The sequence below is a fragment of the Gopherus evgoodei genome, chromosome 23 (assembly GCF_007399415.2).
Source record: "Gopherus evgoodei ecotype Sinaloan lineage chromosome 23, rGopEvg1_v1.p, whole genome shotgun sequence".
Lineage (NCBI taxonomy): Eukaryota > Metazoa > Chordata > Testudines > Testudinidae > Gopherus > Gopherus evgoodei.
The window spans coordinates 8,959,649-8,977,247 of NC_044344.1; the positions used below are offsets into that span (position 1 = coordinate 8,959,649).

The 17,599-nt window shown below is 45.6% G+C and overlaps 1 protein-coding gene across 12 annotated transcripts in view; it reads right to left on the reverse strand.

The window, feature by feature from the left end:
• Positions 1-1,265: 1,265 nt before the first annotated feature.
• TANC2 (tetratricopeptide repeat, ankyrin repeat and coiled-coil containing 2) overlaps positions 1,266-17,599 on the reverse strand; it is a 617,479-nt gene continuing 601,145 nt past the window's right edge. For 9 of the 12 annotated variants that reach the window (XM_030541300.1, XM_030541298.1, XM_030541297.1 and 6 more), the window contains 4 exons: positions 16,620-16,711; positions 13,398-13,544; positions 10,910-11,010; positions 1,266-8,829 (listed from right to left, as the gene is read on the reverse strand). In XM_030541300.1, coding sequence (XP_030397160.1) covers positions 6,882-8,829; positions 10,910-11,010; positions 13,398-13,544; positions 16,620-16,711 — 2,288 coding nt within the window. In that variant the 3' untranslated portion in view covers positions 1,266-6,881. The remainder of the gene's footprint in view (positions 8,830-10,909; positions 11,011-13,397; positions 13,545-16,619; positions 16,712-17,599) is intronic. The other 3 variants (XM_030541301.1, XM_030541296.1, XM_030541294.1) reach the window with 1 other exon arrangement.

Sequence of the window (17,599 nt, forward strand, 5' to 3'; positions counted from 1 at the left end):
GGTTACGTGGGAGAATAGTTTATGGGTTTTGTTTTAAAACAAAATGCGCTTTAAAGCCGTGTCAAAGGAGCCGCAGTCAGTGCACTGTGTTGGTGCCTCATAAATGCTAGTAAGGAAAAACCACGTTAATGAAATGCTGAGCTAAACAGTCTGTTTGCCTGTATTGTACTGCACCTAAGTCAATAAATCCTGGTAGCTAGCATGGGCCACTGTTTATATGCTTTCTAGCTGGCCAAGGTAAGCACAACTCCTCGGCCAGCGTGGAGCCAGAGCTAACAGAGTGAGCAGTCTGCTTACGTCACGTTCATTGCATGCGGCCAACAGAGGATGTATCGTGTCACTGCTGAGCAGCTGTAGCCTTGGTTTAAAGGCCAGACTTGTAAAGGCATCTAGACATAAACATGCATATAAACCCACCTGCCGTTTAATAATCTGGCCCCATATAACTTGTGCCCAACATCACCACAGGATCCGGCCCTGAGTGCCTGTGACTGCAGGTACCACCCTTGTCTTTAAGGGGGCCAGAGGCAGTTTGGCTCAAGTGAGAGGGGAAAATACCTCTCCTGCCCAGCTAGCTGGAGAGCTCCTCCCATGCTGTGGGATGTGAGCAACATGCAGCCTGGTGCAGGTACCAGCAGGGCAAGGGGCTGTAACTGCTCTCTTTGCAGTCACTCGATGCGTCCCCGCGAGCAGCCAGCCCCAGAGCCAGTAGGGCTGCAGCACAGCAGGGGCCCTGAGGTTCTATAGCCCTTGAGGCAGCAGTTCTGGCATCGTTCCCACTGGCATCGTGCTCAGTTTGCCGGAAGCTGGCTAGTCCAACAAAAATCTGTTCAGCTGCCACTCACGAGGAGTGGGTGTGGTAGCTGAGGCTCCTCGGGTTCAGTGCTCAGCGAAATTCCCCAGCAACACCATTCTGTTAGTCAAGGTCATGTTAGTTATCAACAGCTTAGGGTGCTGGACTGAGCCTTTTCCTCTTGGGGGAGTGGTGGAACTGGTACAAGGAGATGGCGGCAGCTGGGGAGAAATCTCGTCTACCAGGCAGTAGGAGGTTCAGGGCAGTGGCATACTTCGGAAGAGACTGGTCCATTCTCCTGCATCCAGCGGGGACGACAAGAGGGGGCACACTCCCTCCCCATACAATAACTGGGTGCACACAGACTCCATCAGTAGAGCACAGCATGCTGTTTAGGGCTGTGCTAAGACACAATCGAATGCTCTTAATTTCAGGCTGTAGCAATGAGGAAAACACCAGGCCAGACTCTCTCTCCAAGTGTTAACCATTTATAAATAAGTACATTTTTTTCATACGTACAGGTCATTGTACAGATTACAATCTGTATACATGGGGGCAAATGCATTCGGTTGAACTTTTCACATCTATCTCACAGCTCACATGTACAGACAAGAAAACTCTGCTCAAGCAAATACAGCAAAGGAAAAAATAGTTTTTCTTTCCTTATACATTAGAGGCTGAGGGCCTCAGCTGAGCGCAGGAGTTGCTTTCCCCTGCACTACATCACAACTGTGTCGTGTTCAATATATCCGTAGAGAGAACAGAACATGCATTGAGTAATATACTGTACAGAGAAAGTCCTTTACATCAGAATTATAGAAAAGCTAAAGGAAAATGAAGTGTCTTAAAGATCTTCCCAGCAAGTGTCTTGAAGGATGGCAAACAGTACGATTGATTTAGTACAAATCATCCAAGGTGTATGTACTGTACATCTTTGTACTAATTCAAATCCTCTTGAAGGTGGAGCAGACGGAACAGAGACCAAAATGCTGTAATACTACGGACAATAAAATGCTGGACGGACATGACACCGTCGCCGCTGGAAGCGACCACATTGGAATCTCTAGGTTATTGATGTATTGGCAAAATGGACCTAAACACAGAGTCACTCCCCTCATTTGTCTGGTATGTCAGGGCCCACCAAGGCAAACTGCAGCTAAAGTGACCTACCACTCTGGCCTTGAGGCTTTCCCACCAACCCGTACCAAGACTGTGTTCTAGCAGTGGCCAATCCCCAGCTCCTTCGTAAGTAAGTGAGCAGTGAGTGTAAAAGGGCCGGGCCAAGCTCCAGTTCAGGTTGTTACTGCTAAGTGACATGAGCGCAACCGAACGGCTGGTAGGATATAAAGGAAACCGTGTACTGATCTGGTGTCCGTTCCCTTTAATAGCACTGCCTGTGTTCGTTTTGTTTTCTCCTGGGTGTTGTGTATACATCAGTAAAAGGTTCCAGTGTGATTCAGCTGTTGTGAGGCGTTGCACACAAATGAATCTTGCTAAATAATTCAGCCCTTAGTGGTTTGTATTAGAAAAAGAGTTTGATTGAATAAAGTTCATCAATTATTCAAGTAATTCTGAAAAAGCAGATCCACCTTCACCATTGTGCTTCTGTCCACATGCATCCCCACCAAATTTTCCTTTGAGCAACCAGAAGTGAGTAAAGGCATTTTGCTGTGGAGGTCTCTGTGACACTGCACAGTAGATACAGTAGCTCTTAGCCTAAGCCCTTGTTTAAAGATCAGTAGATGAATTGTCTGGAACGTCCAAAGGAAAAATGACGACAACAACCTTGCAACAGATCTGCAAGGACCCACCTTAGCAATGAAGGTAAAAAACTAGCAGGCGCGCTTGGTGCTCTGTGTAAGGCGTAGCTGGCACTTCGGTTTTAGCTAGACTTCTTCTGGGTAGCCCTGAATATATAATAATCTTTGTACTAGGGCACGGAGTCACTGGTACTTAGCAGCCACCCTCGCCGGGACTTACTTAATCCAAATGATGGTTTATGTATGTGCACAAAAATGTCTAAAGAAAGAAAATTCGAGGTCCAGTCTTCAACTGAAACTCCCCTAAGCTACCATGCATGTGATTCCAACAGTCCAGGTCAGCCAGCAACTGGCACAGTCCTCACCTACACAACAGCATTTCTCTGCACCCCATAATGTAAGGAAGAAGGGGGTACAGCTCAGGCTGTCCAGCTCTATTCTCCCTCTGAGACGGGTCCAAGGGCCTCACTCCTTGAACACTTCCCTCCTCTAAGCACCATCTTCAGACCCTCCAGTACCATTCCTAAGCTGGCTTGTAGTGATCACCGTGGAGCCACACAAAGCTGGTGCCCTCTCTCCTGGGGTTGAGTGTAGCCTTTCCAGCTTGTGAATCCCGATCCTCACAGCTGGGATAGACAGTTCAATACCCAGTGCCCTCTCAAGGTGACTCTGGGCGGAGTCACAGTGCCATCTAGTGGCTAGTTTGGTTACAGCAAGTAACTATATTTGACTACATTCAAAGGAAAACATTCTTGGGGTCTTGACATAGGCATCAAGAAACTGTTTTACCTGGTGCACCTGAAGAATCCTACTTCCAAGGACTTCCAAGGACTCCTGGTGGGGTGCCGGTTGGGGGGGGGGCCATGCTGGCAGGCTTCATTAGTCCAACAGGAGAAATGTACAGGATCTAAGTACAGCCTGCCTGGAAATCTGACACCAGCCGGGGGGTACAGTCTAGTACTGTCCTACCTTCCTCAGCAGACAAGCTTAAAAGATATGCAGCTAACTTGATGGAGTGAAGGGCAGCAAGTGAAACGTCAGTCTTGTGCTCTATTGCGTTGCCTTTAGCTAGTGTATTCTACAACTGAGACAAAGTATGACAGCAAATACAAACTAATGGCCAGGCCAGCTACTGATTATGACTTATTCGAAGATACAAACGATTGTTTAAATAAATACTTATTGAGACACGTGTTCCTTACCGATCCAGTAACTAAAGAAACAAATATCCCTCAGGTGTCCTAAGAAAATTGCTGGGGAAGCGCTTTAAAAATCACTGCAAATGGTTTTGTATTTAAAAATTACTCCATCTTGTGATGCTTATATACAACAGTTAGTTCTTGTGCTATAAATGTTCTGATTCATTGCTTCACTTCTTTTTTGAAAAATACACTGAGACAAGAGCTGTTATGCTATTTTCTAATGAAGACACTACTCACGCTTAAATATCCAGTATTTATCATAGTAACAAATTCAAACAGTAAAGTGCACCCATTTACAGAGAGAACAGATGGTAAACCATTAGTGCAAGAATCCTGTGAAAATGTAACACGATACTGTGGGGAAAAACCCTGCACGCTACAGTATTTAAGCGTTGTTTCATTTTTGTATTAGTGTTAATGTGTGAGCTGTTTTTTTTTTCTCCTTAAAACATCTTCATAAACCCGAAGTTGTACATTTAAGTGCTTTTAGGGGACATTTCTAAAGTACAGTACTGGAATCACATGGCAGTGAATAGCAAAGCAAAGCACAGTCAGAGAGATTACAATGGCGTTATCTTCGACAAGGATCATTCAGTTTGGATTCTCTTAACAATAAGATTAGAGATTACTGGTTTATGGCAGCAGCATGTCTCACTTAACTGTATATAAAAAAAGGGACGGGGTCAAATTTTTCCTTTCAGAAGAAACTAAACAAAAAGCCACTCGTTTGTTCAGGAAAGACGGGGCTTTGAACAAAAACAAGATGCTATTAAAAAAAAAATCAATGGACACACTCTAGCTAGGTTGGTGCACTGTAGGGAGAGTCAAACCATCAGTTGCTCCTTATAAGGTAGAACACACTTACTTAAAAAAAGAGAGAAACACTACTGGTCAGTATCCTTTTCAATGACAGAAATAGTGCATGCAGCTTCCTTTCCTTGGGGCCCAGCCTAAATGTGTTGGGAAGCAGGCACAGGTAACTGGGAAGGCTCCCACTTTTATCACCTGCTTAGAGATCCCTGTCATAAAGCAAAGGGAGAAAATTCTGAGCTGCACCTTCTTGCCCCTTGGGGGAAAAAAACCAAACCTCCAATACAAAGACTGTCTTGGAGACACATAAAAGGAAGAAACGTAATCCCCAAAGAAAACAGAGGCAAAATCAAGAGTACTTTCCATCTGTCAGACACACGCCTGACCTGTCCCAAGGGCGGCGCCACTCAGTTTAGTCTAGGTAGTGAAATTACAACAAACGGTGCTGATCAATTTCCAGCTCCACACAAGTGAAAAGCTAATCAAAGCCAGGGTTTGCTAAGAGTTTTAGAGCTGGAGCCTCAACTGGTTTAAAATATCATAGCTGTGTTGCGGTCACAACGGAGTGACGCCAATTTACACTAGCTGAGGATCTGCCCTTAATTTGGTTCAATGCATGTTTCCTTGTACGACTAGATTCACGTAGCCCTTTGGAAACAAACAGCGTTAACTCTGTCTAAGGACCAATTCCCTTTTTAAGAATTGCTATGAGATGCAATACTAGGCAACAGGCACTGGTTTGCTTTAAAACAAGCTACACTATTACTGCTCTTCCCATCCACCTGGCTGTCTGGCCTCAGTTACTGAAAAGGCAGCTTAAAAACGTAACCAACAATCAATCAAACCTATGCAAAGAAAGCTCCCTCTACGCAAACACAACTCCAGAAACTGCTTGGAAAGTTCTGTAAAAATGGTTTTCGGAAATGTCCCCTGCTTTTCACACTGACTCAACATTAGTAGCATCTGATTGAAAAGAAAAAAAGAAAGAAACCAGACCAAAACAAAAACATTTTTCTGAAATCGATCACATAAATTAATTATAAATATCTCTCTCTTAACTACAGGTCCTTAAAGAGCCAAACATTGTCTCTAACATTTACAGGTATGGAACACAGCAACCGCCTTCCAAAATTCCAGGAACAAATCTTGCAGCTCTAAGAAACACACATTTTACTCATTAATCCCTTGGAGGAGTGCAACCCCTTCCTACCGCACGCAGCTTCCAAAGAGTAGGTGCAAACACAAAGGAAATGGCAAGGCAAGGCTGTGTGTTGAGAAGGACTTTACTAAAGTGACTCCTTGGACACTTTCTGGCTTGGAAACCTCCATGTCACGTTATGCAGCATGATAAAAAAAAGATTTAAGATGTCTTCCTCCATTAAGGTTTTCCTATTCACATTTTCCTTGTGAGCAAAATGAAAACCCGTTAAACTGTCCTGGTGAAAACATGGTGGGGTGTGTGAGATGCAATCATCTGCTGGAGGTGTGAAGAAAAGATTGTGGTTAATCTTGCTTACAAAATGCACAAGAGGTTTCTAGCCAACTCCTTTGGCCGACTAAAATTCACAAAAGGGGCAGAGTTTGATTATTTTTAAAATGCCTCAGAGTAAATCAATACTGTGGCATTTGGAACGCAGCTGTCAAAGTATGGTCCCCACTCATTGCGACAGGCCACGTCATTAAAAACAACAAACAATCCAATTCAGATTAAAATGCTATAAAACCTGCTCAAGCAGGTCGGTTATTATGCATAGCTACTCGGTATTAAAAGCAAATTAAGCCCCATTTGGTGCAGATAATGAGCTCTTTGGGGCAAGAGACAAGTGGGAAGAGGAAGGCTCTGGTTGTCTAGGGGAATACCTGATAATGTAAATTTTGAAAACATTGCCAATTCTCAGCCAGTTTCCACTAGGAATTTTCATAAGCATTTTACATGAGAGCACCTTAAACCAAAGAAACCAATTTGATTCCAACATGAACTCTTGCAAACAGCTGGTTACCTCCCATAGGGGACCTAGCTGGGTTAACCCACTCCATGGGTACTAACATATCCTGATTGACAGCTGAAACCTGGGAGAGAACTCAGTCTGAATTGGGCAAACAATACTGGCTTGTTTGCTGTTGGTTTCACCGTCAGCTGGATACCAAAGGATTCTGAGCGCGTGCATGGCTGTCTGATCACCACACAGAAATTACTGGAGAAACTTGCTCATGTAGCTACCAAATAGAAATAATAGTAATGATAAAAATATAGGTGAGAATCAAGCCAGGAAACGTGTGCTGAAAACATAAGGGTCTCACTCCAACAAGTGTCTTTTACACATTAGACTCCACAAACGGTCTCTTTGGTTTGATAGGGGATGTCTGCCCTTGTCTAGAGTCCCTGGAGAGCTGCCTGTACAGGTTGTCCTGGTAGGCCTGTGCAACGGGCAGTGTCCTAGCCACCTTAACATCTGGATATGAGGAGGCTTGGCTGACTCTCTCCAGGAGGTCTCCCCGGGACCCATTGGCTAGCATCCCATGGGGGCTGTAATAGTCTTCCTCTAGCAAATGGCCATTCTGTGCATTGTTTGTTTTGTTATAAAAGGCAATGTTGCTGATTGAAGAAGGTGGGCTAAACGATTCTGGCTGGGGGAGGTTTCCAGGAGATGTCGGACTAATAACAGTATCCACTGAAGACACAGCCCAGGTCCGGGTCTGTTGGTGGAGATGAGGGTACTGCTGAGTCCGAGCAGTTTTATCTATAATTCCCATGAACGGCGTGGTCCTGGAACGGGCTGGTTCACTGGGGTAACTCCCCTGAGGTGGAGAGACTGGAGAAAGTTCATCACATGATCTGTCATAGGCTGGCTTGAGAGGGATCTCCATTTGCTGAATAGAAGCAGAAGGGCGGAAGGTAGGAGTCAGGTTGGAGGTGGATGAAATGCTATTGCTAGAAGGGGAGAATCTGAGGCCAACACTTTGGGAATGAAGCAATGGTCTTGGAGTTGGTGGATGAGGCTTTATTTCGTTGGGATTGATAGTAATGGGCCTTCTGATTAGGTGAGACACATCAGGAGAACCAAGTTGGCTGGAGGGAAGGGAAGAACGTTCCAGATCAAGCTTTGAATGACAGACTGGATAATAGGAAGCAGACTGACTGCGCCCAATCTGAGGGGTCTGACTGTATCTCATTCCACCCCTGTATGCTGAGGAAGGCCTCTGTGGAAGATCTTCTTTAGTTAGCCCTCCATGCTGGCAGATAGCTCCTGCACTAAGACTGGCTTGAACATGTTGCAATGGTCTACCATCACCTACTATTCCACTAATTGAACCTTGGTAGACCAACCTACTCTGACCAACTCCCATTTCCCCTGATGCAGACTGGTATTTGCTGGCCATAGAATGGGCAACTTGGCTGTAAGCACCAGTTGGAATCACAGTACTAGAATGCACGGCAGAGCTCGGCTGGTTACTTCTTACAATCTGTGCCTTGGCTGGCTGCAGCCTGTGCCCTTGCTGTGGGACTGCAACAGGAAGCTGGGGAATCTGGAAGGACCTCTGTGTCATTTTGGATAACGGAGACTTTGGTCTACCAGGGAGTTGGCTAACACTAGGTTCTTGCTGGTAACGTACTGGGGAGCCAGACTGGGACCTATAGACACTTATACTTTCTGCAGGAGGGCTGGCTCGATACTGAGGACCTCTACGGAGGGGTGAAGGTGGTGGACTTTGATATTCTTTCCCTTGACCTGCAACTGGAGGTGGACTGAAGCGGTAAGAGGAACCTTGGTGAGCAGGGGAAGTATGTGGCGGACTAGGTCTGTAATGATTGTTCTGGTGTGTTGGAGACAGAGCAGGAGAGGTGGACTGGTACCCTTGTCTTGTTGGTGAACCCACAGAACTATTGGATCTGAAGTCAAAAACTTGATGTGACCCAAGAGGCGAGCCTGAAATATAGGCTGAATCCCGGTGAGCAGGGGAAGGGGGTGGGCTCTGGATGATGGGAAGCCCTTGGCTGGGCCTCGACTCTGTTTGTAAGCCAATGGAAACATTTTCTACGTCCTGCTCAAGATACTCCTCTTCAAAGAGATCTTGCACAGAGTACAGTTCTTCATGCTGTGCTTCGGGTTCTGGCTCCACTGGGGGTTGCTGCTGCTGCTGCTGCTGCTGCATCTGTCTACATTCTTCCTCCACTCTCATCAGCAGCCGCTGGATCTCACGATTGTTCGGACACAGCTTGATGGCCTCGTTCAGATCCTCCAGGGCTGCTGAAAACTGCCTGCTTGACAAGGGGACAGATATGAGAATTGAAGTTACTCTAGATTTGAATGAAGCCTTGGGGGGATTCTACTGAGCTTAAGCAGCTTGTCTTTACTTAGGGAGAGGCTGTGATCTCTACAGCGGCTTTCTCGAGCTTGCCTTATGGGTCTCCATTTGGTTACTTTACACCAACCAAAGAAAAGCATTGTTAGTCATTCTGGGGAGGAGGGAGACACATTACTGGGACAGCACAACCCAGCCCGGTAATTATCCTTTCACTTGGAGAGAGCTTTACAGATTAATTACTCCTCAAAGCACCCCGTGAGCATTGTCAGCAGATTGTCCCCACTTTACGGAACGGGAAAATGAAGCACAGATGTAGTGCCAAGCCCACCACTGGAGTAAGCAAGAGCAACTCTGTCCACTTCGACGGAGCTGCAGCTGCTCATGCCTGTGGCCTATTTAGCTTCTTCTGACTTGCCCAAGGCCACAGAATGGCAGGGGTGGCTCTAGAACTCAGGGGTTCCCCCAGTCAATGCATAAGACCAGGCTGCCTCTCAGACTTTGCTTGGCACTGGGTTTGTCTCCTCAGGATGAAGGGAACAAGGCAGGGAGAGGTTCCAACAGTTTCAAGCTCGCAAGGCCCCCGTGGAAGCTGCTTTTGGGGACTGAAACTGTAAAGGCTAGCCTGTGAGGAGTAAGGGGATGGGGTATTCAGGGGAGGTGGGTTGTCATTTACAGGGACACTGTTAGCTTTTGAACAAAATTGAATCTATTTGAACACGATTGTGACCTGGGGGCGAACAGCCTCCAGATTCAACATGTGTCTTTTTATAAAATGCTCTCGTTCACTGCTCCCTCATAGAGAAAGAAAACCCCCAAATGCCTGCCAGCACTTTGGTAAGACCCACTCCCAGTCAGGGGAGAGCAGGTCAGGTAACTGAATTCCCCAGACCTACACTGATCTCAATGGTGATGCTGGCGCACAAACAAGGAAGTAACCAAAAAGAGTCATGCTGAGCCTGTTTCATTAGAGAGACGGGGAAATAATGCTGCTTGTATGTAGGATAGGGCTAAATCATCTGGAAAAGGCATTTGAGGCTTAAACGTCTGTAAATGTTGTGCAACCAGTGGAGGAGGAAAACATTCAAGGAAAACTACAAAAAGTCAGTCTGGTTCAACTAGCCGGGCTTGTCTCTGGAAGAGAAGGTCATGGGTTCGCTCCCACGTATGACTTGAGTTCCCTGCAGTGATAGCTAGGGGAGACGCACAGTTAGAAGGGTTGTCGTTGGGATGAGAGGCTAAATTGAGGTGTCTTCTACTCAGCTCTGATGTTTACACAGACAGACAGTAAATATCCTCTGGCTAGCGGGGAGGCTCTGCACTGCCATGCAGGGAACACTGGGGTCTCATGCCACTGACTGAGCAGAGACTAGCAGCTGTGCAGTGACAGTGTGCTCAGCCGGAGGGAGAGACTCAAACCTTGACAGGTTCTGCAGGGATCTCATCTCCCTGGGCCCTCAGGGAGATTTAATGAGGGAATCCTCCCAGCTGCATCTGAAATGTAGTGAGAGCCCAATATCGCATCGTTCTAGCGCCCGGTATGGAGCACTGAAAGCACAGTGGCTGGCATTTACCCACAAAGTCACTGCACTACTAGTAGCCAAGAAGAAGAACGCTTTAGGATAGACAGATTCATAGATTCCTAGGCCAGAAGGGACCATTGTGACCGTTCAGTTGAACCTCCTGGCCATAGCAATTCTATGAATGAATCCTTGCTTCAAGTCCAATAGCTGCAGTTGAACTAGAGTGTATCTTTTCAGTTGTGATTTGAAGCTTTCAGCGATGTAAGGTGCTGAGTATATTCCAACAAACTCAACTACAATGAGCTTCTCAACAGTTCACATGAACATGCTCCACAGCGATTACTAAACAAGGGAAGATGTTGATTTTGGGGTCTTTTACAGCCACCCTAATCAATGTTCCTTTGCAATTTGTTCTCACGGGGATACTCATGTAGTTTTGCATGGTCAATTCCTACACCGCTGTGCCCAGACTTGCAGAGAACAGCCCCTCTCACTTCTCTCTCTCTCTCGCCTCACCTGCTGCTGCGTTTGGCCCTTGCTCTTGCATAGTAAGCTTCATAAGATTTCGGTTTCAGCTCCAGTGCTTTAGTGGCAAATTCCTCCGCCATTCCAAAATCCTGTCATTACAATAGGTGTGTAGATAAGTAATTGAATATATATATAGATATATATATAAATAAAAAAATATATACAACTTGGGAACAAAACAAAATTATATGGACAAAGATTTTGCATGTAGAGTTGGAAAACCTGATGGTACTTTTCACATGGATCAGACAGCATTGATAGCAAGAGAGCTACAACTGTGTCCAGAAGAGGCAAACCCATTCCATAATGTTAGACACTGTCCGGTACCCACACTAACCTAAGGTGAAGTGCTCCTTTCTCTGCTTCTTGGATCTCAATCAAGTACATGCAGTCCCTGTCCAGTGACCTACATCCTCCAGTAAGCATCTGCTCTCACAGAGACTGGAAGGTCATCTCAGGAAGGATTTTCCACTGTTGAAACCATTAGGAAACCCTTCCCCTCCTCTCCTCCCCGACTGCCCCTGGTGACTGTCTCTGTCACACACACTAATACTAGGGATCGTGAATAACACTTCTCCGGATGGAAAGGGATATTGGTGCCTATATAGCTATGTGCAGCAACGTACAAGACCCATTCACAGTGCACTCCCTCTCACTTCCCTCTGTTCTCTCCTTTAGGGGCTACTTAGAAAACACTGAGTTAGGGGTGAAGGGGAAGGTGGTGGAACAGAATGTAGCTTGGTTAAAAGGCTCGAATGTGGCCTTGCCATGAATGGGACATTATCGGCTAAGGTATAATTCTTCCTGATTACCCGTCCCTTGACCTTGTCTTCCCTAGTGCCCATGTGCCTCGCCACAGAGCTCGTGAGCACTCAGTAGGGTGCCCACTTCCTAGTGGGGTGGCTTTGGTACAGCACCCGCTGGCCCATCATGTCTAGCAATGGCTTTGGGCTGTCACAGTCAGCAGTTCTAGGATCTGGTGTCTAATACAGTTCCTGTTTGCTTAAAAAATAAGCAAGGCAAACTCCGCTAGGCTACAAATGGAGTTTATCAGTGCACACTGGCTGCACTCACTAACAAATGTAACCTGGAAAAGTTTTTGGCATCTCATATACTGAAAAGGACTTCTGTGAACCGCAGCTGCGCGCTACCTTGCAAGTTAACACAATGTTCCGAGGCAAGGATGCACTGGCAATATGACTTTGATTTTGACTTTATTTGGTTCATGAAATTGCTAATCATAATGCACCAAGCAATCATTCAAACACGTCATTTGTAGCTTAAGCAAGCCATGGCTTCAGAACAGAAACCCACTGAGGGAAGCTCACTTAATTTCAGTTCTATTTCCAGACACTTGCCTTTTAATCAATTATCTTTCCTGTTTGGTTTAAAATTGATTAGCTGTTTCTTATTAAACAAATTTCTGCACTCAAAATACACAAAAAATGGTAAGAGTGGGTCTGCAGGGACTGATTTTAGTTTACATCTGCAATTCCAGTCACTCAGTTATCTAAGTCACTTATCTGAAGATGCAATCTATGGTTTGGATGTCCATATAAGCTAAATGATGGGTGCAATGATATGCCCCCTGCAATTTTGTGCCAAAAAAGAAAAGAAGAGCAAGTTTTCAGACTTGGCTGAACATTTGGCCCTGAAAGTGCAGGCTTAGCAGAAAGTTGGCTTGTTTAAAGATGAGTTTAACGTCTCTGTAGTGTTCTCTGATTGTTGTGTTGTTTGCTAGCCAGCATTAAGATCACTACACACATCACTTTCATCTGTCCCCTTCAACAGCTTAAAGAAATGAAGGCATCACAAAGTCCCCTCCCTTGCAACATAATCCTGGCCAGCACTTGGGTCTGAAGACGACTTTCACTTCTCAAATCTATGGAGACTGGTCAGGTTGTGGAGATGTGATGCTCTCAGAATCTAGAGAAGGGGAGAGGTGTCATGTGTCTCTTTTGGAGGAACAGAGAGACTCCAGAAGATTATCCCTATGTGCAGCTAAATTAGAGCAGGGGGAAGAAGAGGGACATGGTGTTCTGGGAGGAGGGAGGGAGAGTGTTTCTGGATGAGTCATTGCCCTGGGGAAGTGACAGCTCTCTAAGTTCCCTGATTTCAAATTCATTGGTATTCAAATGATCACATCTCCTGACTCCACCCCTCACCACTGCCCTGGAAATCAGAGAAATACTAACCTCTCCACCCTCAAGTTCATATTGTCATCAGAAAGGAGTAATAAAAAATTCAGAAAGCTCTAAACATGGAAATGAATTTTTAATCGTTTGAAATGAATATTAAATCACGACTTTACTTCTTCCGAATTGTAAATATCAGTGCTCTGTGAAGGACAACCAGGTTACAGAGAGGAGAGATTTCAGAGGCCATAGCAGAACCATGGGAGAGACACACTCTGTTACGCGCAGGCAGGAAGCTGGCAGCTTGCTCTAAAGGGACTTGAAGAGTGTGTGGAACTTACGTTCATTTTCCTTCGACATCGGGAGAGGTTGAGGAGGAGTGACACCTTCAGCTCACGGAAGGTTTTCAGGTCTTCTCCAAACCCTTCTCTGGGGAATTTCTTCAAGGCGTATTGGTAGCGCTGTGCCGCTTCCTTCACTTTACCTTTCTAATAGAAGGGTGAGATGTCAAAATACACCGCTTGGTTGATTTAAGAGTGGCAGCAGCTTGTTAATTGCTGACAAGCAGCCCATTAATCAGCTGCAGTGACCGTATGGACAAGTAACACTGCTTAGGTGCTGATCTCCTTTTCAGAAAGAACAACCAGAACATGTGCTCAAGGGAACAGTTTCTAAAATGGAGATGCATTCTGCAAGAGCTGCTCCCCCCGTGCACATCGCTCTAAAGCTACAGTAGGAAACAGAGCAGGAACTTGGTATATATTTGACAGCCAAATTTGTTTCTTTGAGTTTGGCTGCCACCGCCCTGTCTTGGGCGCTCTCCTCCAGTCCTGCAGCACAATACAGAAACATTAATGACACTACTTTACGAAAGCACTTTGGACAGTTTCTTTAAAAATTCTCTTTCTTCACTGCTAGAAATTGGCTTTAGAGCAAACTTCTCAACGCCCTCCTTGGTCCCACCTTTTATCTGGATGGCAATTGTATCTATTTCTGGATTTCTTGGGATAAATAAACAGATTCCCTTTTTTAAAAACTCCCTGGAACTGTTGGAATTGAGGCATATTTTGTAGGTGAAGTGCTGTGCTCCTTGTGGGAGATGCAGGGCCAGATTAACCCATCACTGGCCTCTAGGCAAACATACACCTCTGGGGCCTGACCTTCTAACACCAGAAACAACACACTGACCATGCTACATTCACACCACAGTACGTTGACATAATTCAACTTAAATGGCAGGGGATGCAGAAATAAGTTAAGGTTCCCACAGGGTTACAGCGCCTGCACCACTCGGGTTTGGGCTGGCCATCCCTCCGGCGTGACAAAAGGACAGTTGGGCCAAACCCACATGGCGCTGTGAATCCACCTGTGGAGGAGGTCTATCTTGGTTTTTCCCCCCAAAATTGGGCCCTAGGCACGTGCTTAGTTCGCTTATGCATTAACCCATCCCTGGAGAGGTGGTATGTGCTTTCGAAATATCACAGAGAGATCAGCTAGAAATCCTTCACCCACTACTGTAATGCAGCTACGTCTGGCGTGTAACATGGCAACAATATTACATAACTGTTGTGCCAGGGGACCAGAAGGTGCCCACTTTCTAGATGTCATATACTGGTACTGTAATTTCCAACACTGATATAACCAACGATTAATACCACAAGCCTAATAACAAGCACTTTGATGAAGCTAAAGATTTTTAGAGTAAATTCCATATGCTGCAGGGCTAGAAGGCTGAAAGTTGTAGATAATCAGACTGAAGGTTGCCCTTTCTTCTCACATGGATGGAAGAGCGCACAGCATATAAAAACAGTATCGTTCTTCAGAAGGATCCGGTAAAATCTGTTCTATACTGGGTATGTTCCCTGCCCTGCAGGCTATGCCAGGCACTCAAGCTGGACTGAACAATTATGTGTAGTGACTTCTCCCTGGTCAAATGGCAGTACTGAAAGCTAGTCCAGGGCTGGATTGTGCAGGGAACATCTATGTGAGGATGCTTACTATGTGACCTCATGGAAATGAAGCAAAGCCAAAGAGGTGCCCTTTGAGTGTGCTGGCTCACAGGTGACTCAGACGCATTTCCTCTCGCTCCAGGCAAGACTGCGACATCTGGGTCTCTGCCGTGCGTTGGAGGTGGGGTGGAGCTGCCCTGCCTCAGGAGCAGCACTAGAGACACAGTGTCTCTGGCAGGTCCAATGTCTTCTGGGCAACTGGGGAGCACAATCTGTTTCACCCATTAGGCAGGAGCAGCTTGCTCTCATTGGCCAGTGTATGAGGGGGACAAAGCCACGATCCCACCTCATTCCCAGCTGCTCTTAGGCACCCTGACTCTCTTGAGGAGGAACAAGTAGTCTTTGCATTCCCTACAGACTGAGCAGCCCAAGGATTGCTCCATTGGGAGGCCCATGAACAGACATGGAAGAGGGAAGGTTCTTGCATGCCCCTTTCTTTCACCCTGAGCTAGCCCCCATGGGCAGGCAGAGGCTGAGTGTGGCATGGAAGGAGACATTCAATCCCTATGAATGAGTGCTTGGTGTTACTCAGCAGCAGCCCAAAGATTAATGAGACCCACTGGCAGACCTCCTCAGCTTGAAGGATGGTAGCTACTGCCTTTGTTCCAGGTGGAGGATTTGAGTCTGGTGGAATCCTTAGGGCTTAGACATGGGAGTGAAGGGGAGGTCTCTCTGAGGGGGAGGATAAACCTGGTCGTATTATTGTATCTTCATTTTTTTTTAAATGCACAAGTTTGACACATGGGTAGCAATGGGGGGGAAAAAGAGGGAGGGGAAAAATGGGAATTAGGACACATGCAATTTATGACTATCCAGGCATTAATTTTGCAGCTGCAAAGCTTTAAAATCTTTTAGACTCAAGTTCCTCAGTTGTGTCATATATCCCTGGCAGATGAGTTCAGTTATGGTGCCAGCTCTGCATATTTTCTACTTCCCTCTCAGACTCACTCTGCATCATCGTTGGACTTACAGCTTCTTGTGTGTGCGCAAATCTCCAGGTATTGAAGACCAGCTAAAAATAAATACAGAGCCAATGGGCTCTATTGCTGTCATTGTGAAATGTCAGCCTAATGGTAATGACCGGCTAAAAAAGCCATGTCCTGAGAATTTGCTTTCATTACATGGACATTTTTTCACTATGTTTGCCTGAGACACTCGTATTGAGTTATCTCCTTTTTGTATGGCAACAACTCTGCTACGTAACAATGACACTGCCAAGCAACAACATCAGTGCTACCAAATCCCTGTAAGCTCTTTGGTTCTGGAGTTTTCAAGGTGGACAACCAATGACGTCTCACCTCGAATCCACACAATGCAGACATATTTTGCGTCATTTCAGCCCTGTTTAAATTTAGCAATTAGAAGGTAAAACTCCTCTGCAATGCAAGAAATCCAGTGAGTGTTCTTTCTGATAGAGATGTAGCTCTCTCTTGGCTTGGATTAAGGGGGCAAGTGTTACCTAGCAAACTGACACCTGGAGAACAAAACAGCACACCAAGTAACTGTGGCTCTCTCACGGTCATCCCTTGGAAAAATCTCTGCTCTCCCTCTCACCTTATAGAACATGTCCCCCTCCTCCATCAGCTTGCTCAACAGGATGATCATGATGTCTGGCTTGGAGGTGGCCATCGCCCAGGTTGCTGGACCTGTAGTGTACAGGATGCATGATGGGTAAAAAACTCATACAATGCAAGGGTGGTAGGAAGCTAGGTGGAAAAAATATCCTGGGGTGGGAATTTCTGCTGGAGAGAACAACTTGGTGCGATCAAGGAGCAGACTGCTCCAAATTAAAGAGCTGGCAGTTCATCTTGCATTTCTTAAATTAACACCATCTTCCACACAATGTCTTTCCTTTGTATTCGTTCAAAGACTTGGCTCTGTTTTAAATGATCACAAGAGGGCAGCACATGTTGTAGAATAAGCTTTGGGGGAAACGGTTGGGTTTAAAAAATACGTTTAAAGAGGAAATCAAAGTGGTTACATAAAAAAGCAAGTTAAGTAAATATAGATATAAATTTAACAGAGATAATCAATAATTCAGCCGCCTAGATATTAGGACTAGGTTTTGATTTAAAACTTCATATGATGTGAAATACTAAAGAATGGAAAATTCAATAAGCTGGAGAATATAACAACAAAATCTTTCAGTCAGAGCCCACGCTGAAGCAGGTTATTCTAAGGTCTTGTTCCCACAATTGACTCCCCAGAGGTGGAGAGCTGCACCAATGCAGGGTCTCACTGACCTCAGCAAGTGCAGGCATCCACCCAGACAGAGTCAATTGATGGGTCAAGCCCTAATACAGCTAGGGAGCAGTGGTAAACAATTTAGCAGAGTTCATTAGTCTGGGTGAAGAATGAGTCACCCATATTTTAAAAAGTGGAGCCAATGTGTTTTTCAGGATTAGTTTTTGAGTTCAAGTTATTCTCTGCAACAGGCATTAACAAAATATTTTAAGGTGAGGTAAATTAAAAGATTAGAGGTCGAGGGGAATGCATGCAGGCTAAATCAAACGGGAGAAAGCAAAGCTGACAAA